Source organism: Callorhinchus milii, unplaced genomic scaffold (assembly GCF_018977255.1).
Source record: "Callorhinchus milii isolate IMCB2004 unplaced genomic scaffold, IMCB_Cmil_1.0 Scaffold7, whole genome shotgun sequence".
NCBI classification, from domain to species: domain Eukaryota; kingdom Metazoa; phylum Chordata; class Chondrichthyes; order Chimaeriformes; family Callorhinchidae; genus Callorhinchus; species Callorhinchus milii.
Window position 1 is genome coordinate 17,396,707 of NW_024704748.1, and position 5,857 is coordinate 17,402,563.

Below are 5,857 nucleotides of genomic sequence, written 5' to 3' on the forward strand. Positions count from 1 at the left end.
ATTTGTCGAAAGTTTCATGATTTTAAAATTCCTATTGCTTGTGGCTTATCACAATTAACTCACAGGTGGATAGGTACAGCAATACATCTCTTCGAAATGAAGCGGGTAAGTTGCTATCTTCAAAGAACCTGTGTGAAATCAGTGTGTTTTTTTTAAAAAAAAGAAAAGTGTGTTGGAAATCCCAGGGGTCGGAAAGTATCAAGCGATGGTTTCCACTGCTTGTTTACAAGTGAGAACATGAGAGGTGCCAGACCGGTGGAGGGCGCCGTGTGAGCCCGCAACACACACCACATGCTGAATAACATACAGCGGGTCATGAAAGAGGAAGAGAATACTGTGTGTGTGTGTGTGTGTATATATATATATATATATGCACAATGAGAGAGAGAGAGAATAAAAACATTCAGAGGGGAAAATGAAAATATAGAGTGGAAAAAGTAAAACCCAAGAGATACAGAGGAGCAAAAGAGAATATCCTGAAAAAAAGAATTAGGAGAGAAAATCAGAGGGTTAAAAAATCAGAGGGGTTTGGAGGAAGATCACAGAGAGTGGGCATGAAAGAGAGAATACGGGAGGTTAGACTTGGGGTGAGGTGGGAGGAGGGGGGTGAACACAGCGAGGGGGAAAGGGGAATACAGTAGCGAAGGACTACAGAGAGTGAGGGAGTACTGGAGATGAGAGAAGCGAAATGCATCCGACAGCGAAAAGTTTCTAAGAGAAAGTTGAGAGCAGATTGGACAGTCAGGCCTATACAGGCACTGCGGATCTGCAGTTCCAGTGTAAGAACCTGCTCAAAATTCTTAGTTGAACCTGATCATTTACCCTGACAGTTTTTTTTTAAGTCAAGTGAGCCATACGTTTACGTAGAGATGTAGCTCTATCCTTTTTTTTTGATTGTCATATGTTATTAGTGATGCTCTGGGGGTTGAGATTCAGAAACCTTGCGAGCAAAGCTCCTCACAAGCACTGTGTGACTTTACCTGACGAAACACTTCCTGGAACGGGGCACAACACAACAAGAGTTGTCCAGAATGAAGCTTCGTAGCAAAACCACGTCCTTCATTGCAATATTAAACTACTTGTGCAGTAGTCAAGAAAAGTTCCAAGTTTGTAAAAAGAGAGAGTGCATTAATTGTATCAGGTGAGCAGGTGAGAGTGGTCGTGAAGTGAGTGGTTGGAACTCCAGGTTATCACCTTCAATCCGGAAAACACGAGGTGTATAAAATAACTCACTGACATTCGTGAATTTTCCAATTCTAAAGCCGTCTGTCCGCATCTAAACCCACTAACTGGTGTACTTCAGTTATCGTTCAAGACATCTTTTTTTTTGTGGGGATTGAAACATTTGCCTCGACAATGAATCACAGTGTTGATTTCAAACAGCTTTTCCGAGGAGGAGGCGAGTTTCGTCGCAAATCTTTTTATATCTATATATATATATACACACACACACACACACACCGAGCTCTGAGTTTTCAAGCAGGTTCCTGAACTGCGGTTTCTGCAGCTCGTTTTACTTTCTCGGTGCGTCTCTCTTTTTTTTTAACACACTTCAGTGAACCTTTCAGATGTTTCTTTCCCCTCTCTCTTTTCTTTCTTTCTCTCTTCTCTCTCTCTCTCTCTCTCTCTCTGCAGCTGGTCGGATCGTTTCGTGAGTTTCCGTGGCTTTATTTTCCGGAATGTGTTCCAAATATGGAAACAAAAGGCGGAGCAGCCTGTTGCCCTCGCCGGATCCTCTCACCATACATGGCCAGGCAACTTACCGGAATTCCTCATGTGTGTGTGTGTGTGCGCTCCTTTCTGGTGGAGATGGGGGGGGGGGGGGGGGGAGTCAATAACCTATCCAGTTAACACATAACAAGGTTGATCCTCTCGTGCAAATGCATCGAAGCGAAATCAATGCCACTGTGCACGGCCTTTCGCTCGTTGCAAAGTCCAAAGGCTTCCTCTGATCGCTGCAGCGGGTCCTGGATGGCTGCGGGGAGGAGAGACGCTCTGCTCTGGGCTCCATTGAAGAAATCTGATGTGAGCGCAACGTGTAACGCGTCACCGCAACCGGTCCCCTCCCTTTTCCTCTCCGAGTCCATGTATGGGCTCTTACGTCACGGGGTATTCAGTGGGTTTGGATAAATAGTAAAGTCTGCGTGAGAGAGTGAGAGGTGCCATTGATTATCAGAGAGAGAGAGCGCTGTGACAGCACAGAGCAGCCACACACACTCAGGCTCAGGCAACAGGGACCCTGCGCTTCTCAGCCTCCAGCGACCATCGGCGACACCAACACTGGGGGCAAAGAGAACGCGCACTAAACCCCACGTCCCGACAGCCAATAATTACACTACCCACCTCGCTTTAGACCTATGTATATATATATGTAAATATATATATATATATATATAAAAGGGGCAAACTTTTGTATTCGGACAGTCCACAAATGATGACGGCGAAAGCTCTGGAGAAAATCCCGGTGTCTCTCGGAAGTTTCATTCATCAGCTCCCAGACAGCATGTACCCAGTGGAGGAGATGACCCCGTCTGTCACTATTTTCTCTAATCCGGAGTTAGGACTGTACGAGCAGATGCCAACAGGTAAGGACCACCTGTCAGTGAGCATCACTGACTGACTGACTCCTTGTCGGCTACTTGTAGATAAGATGACCGGAATGTACAGCACAGGGAGAGGACCGAGGTGAATGTTTGTCTGGGCTGGTGTTTTAGAAGGCGATCTGTTTAATGGAGGAATGTCTATCTGAAAACGGGATGTTAAAAAGCCTCCCTTAACTTCATTATTTCGGTGTCCTGTCTTACAATGTCGATACAGCAGTGACTGCAGCACAGCGGACTGGTTTAACACCATTCATTGTACGCGGGTCCCTGTCCGCGTCCCCTTTTTAAGTGCAGTTCACAGCGACTTGTACAGTGTTGATGAACATCACAGTACTGTTCACCTCGAGGTTTGTAGTGTCCTGTGCTCCGGGTGTCAGACACTTCTGGAAATGACTCGTGTTGATAGCGATTCTACCGCGCAGCGTCCATCGATCCGAAACTGGACCGAGTGATTGAAAGAATAGCCTTTGTACCAATACTTTTGCGCCTTATTTTTTTGCAGATGGAATGATGAACATAGACATGGGGAACGAAAAGAGACATCTCGATTTACCTTATCCCAACACTTACCATCCACCGCCTCCCCCTCGCAGTGGGACTTTTACCTACATGGGCAAGATCTCCATCGATTCCCAGTGTGCCACCGCCAACTGGAGCCCCGAAGGGATCATTAACATAGTGAGTGCTGGGATCCTGGGAGTCAACCCACCATCCTCCTCCTCCTCCTCTTCATCGTCCGCTTCTCCCAACCCTCTACACAGCACTCTCGGTTGCACAATGCCACAGAGCCAGAACGAGATGGATCACATTTACTCACCGCCACCTCCTTACACCACCAGCTGCGGAGACTTGTACCAGGACCCCGCACCTTTCTTCAGCACGTCCACCTGTAACATTGGCTACCCTCCCCCGTCCTACCCTTCCCCCAAACCGGCTGCCGACAACACCCTGTTCCCGGTGCTCCCGGACTACAGCACGATCTTCCAGCCTCACCATCATCATCATCACCATCATCAGCAGCGTGAGCTGCACCCAGGGACCGACCGCAAGCCCTTCTCCTGCCCGGTGGATCCCATTAGAATGGTACCTCCTCCACTGACGCCCCTCTCGACCATCAGAAACTTCACTATGGGCAACCCCGCGGGGGAAGGGCCGAGGGTTTCCAGCACGTACGGTGGACAGAACTTACCGCTCAGGCCGATCAGACTCAGGAAGTACCCCAACCGCCCCAGCAAGACCCCGGTCCACGAGAGACCCTACCCGTGCCCGGCCGAGGGCTGCGACCGGCGTTTCTCTCGCTCGGACGAGCTGACCCGACACATCAGGATCCACACCGGCCACAAGCCCTTCCAGTGCCGGATCTGCATGAGGAATTTCAGCCGCAGCGACCACCTGACCACCCACATCCGCACCCACACCGGAGAGAAGCCCTTCTCCTGCGAGTTCTGCGGCAGAAAGTTCGCCAGGAGCGACGAGAGGAAGCGGCACACCAAGATCCACCTGAGGCAGAAAGAGAAAAAGATAAACACAGAGAGAGCGCCGGCAAACGCCGGCTCCACGGTGGGGACTGTGTGCCCCGGGGGAACCCCCCCGAACATCTGTCCGCCCAGGACAATGTAAACCACAATCCGCACTGACACTACCAGCAACGCAAACAGTCTCACTGTACCCCCGCCAAGTATTTATGACTCGCCGCGTCCAAGTCTCTCTTACAAGTTGTGTGTTTACATATTCTGTATCCTCATCCTCCTCTTGAAAAGATTCTCATTTCATGTCACGGTCCCCCCGTCCCCCCCCCCCCCCCCCCCACCCCCTCTACGAGGGAAGCTTTTCAGATCTCTGGAAAAAAAATCCAGTTGTTCTTGTTGGGGTTCAGACGTTTACAGTAAAAAAAGGGGATGCTGTATTTTTAAAAGCAAATGATTAACATATTCTGAATACTGTACATAGTATTAATGCTTTAAGCGTCGAATTTCGTGGGGGGTTTTGGTCTCTCGCAAAACTCCCTTTCATGGAGTGTTTTTCATGACTGTAAAACAAGACTTTGGACATTTGCTTGAGTATTTTGATTGTTATTTAAGTACTGAAATGAACACAAAAGAAGGGTGTTGGGACGGCATAAGGTTGAAAGTGCTGATATTAGTTTATACACCATCGGAAACGAATGTTTTGTAAACTTCACAGCAAAATGTGAAATTGAATGTGTGTTGCAGTTTGAAAGGTCAAAAACTTATTGGGCACTTTTGGTTTTCAAGGTCGCTAATATTTTCAGAAGTACGTGATAAATTATATAAAGTGTTTTTTTTTATTCTATAACATAACCAGTAATAGGCTTCATTCTGCTGAAGTCGGAGTAATCTAGGATGTACACAGACAACTTACACCAGACAGTTTCAAAACATTTCACGTTTGAATCCTTTTTCCTCCTGATCAAATGGTTGTGAAACTCGGAATGAGGATAAGGGTAGAGAAACTGGATTTGATTCGAGTTTGTTGAAATGAAACGCTATCTAGTGTTTGTGGTTTAAATCGCAGATGGATGTTTATACAGCAATTTCGCATTGAAACACTGCATGCTAGCGTTTTGCTAGTCTCGATGCCTTGAGTCTTGTGGACGATTTTAATATGTCTGCATGTGAATGAATACCTGGCCTTACGGACTGACACTGGCAAATGTGAAAACGCCAATAACCTTCACAAACTGGTGGTCCTGTTTACTCCCGGCGATTAATCTGGAGATTTTAATTAAAAAAAAACTATTTTTGTATGCGTTTTGTGCTAAACGCTCTGAAGTGTTTTAAATTTGTAGCAAAGCTCTGGTTGTAAACAATGTGAATAATTCTTATGTTGCTGAAGCTGACATGCAGTTGTTTGCTCGGAATACTTGTTCGATTCAGAATGGTTTAATGTACTGGTGTAAAACCACTAACTGGGATTAAATGGGACTAATCAGTCTCCGCAAGATGTATTGTTTTATGGTTACATTGATGTAAATATAATTTTACAAAATATATACAATTCTTTGTGTGGCTTTTTAATTTAGAATGGTTCAGCAGTTAACTAGGTAGGCTATTATAAAATGCATCGGGCTACACCGAAGATTAAATCGATAGGAAGTTTCGCAAAGTTTTCCTGTATTAGATATAACATAGCTGGGGTTTTGGGATGATACTGCATTTGTTGCTTGTGTATAAATGGGAACAGGATCCCTCCTTTCTAGGAGGTTTTCAACGCGTGGCCTGTGGACTGAGTGG

General features: G+C 46.4%; 1 protein-coding gene across 2 annotated transcripts; it reads left to right on the forward strand.

The window, feature by feature from the left end:
• Window positions 1-1,969: 1,969 nt before the first annotated feature.
• On the forward strand, window positions 1,970-4,384 carry egr2b (early growth response 2b). 2 transcript variants are annotated; one of them, XM_007897220.2, is made up of 3 exons: window positions 1,970-2,025; window positions 2,425-2,585; window positions 3,106-4,384. In XM_007897220.2, exons 2-3 carry the CDS (start codon window positions 2,432-2,434, stop codon window positions 4,221-4,223), a joined length of 1,272 nt encoding a protein of 423 aa, XP_007895411.1. In that variant the 5' UTR covers window positions 1,970-2,025; window positions 2,425-2,431; the 3' UTR covers window positions 4,224-4,384. The 2 variants fall into 2 exon arrangements, with proteins under 2 accessions (XP_007895411.1, XP_007895410.1); XM_007897219.2 differs by lacking the exon at window positions 1,970-2,025 and having other exon boundaries at window positions 2,161-2,585.
• The last annotated feature ends 1,473 nt before the right edge of the window (window positions 4,385-5,857 follow it).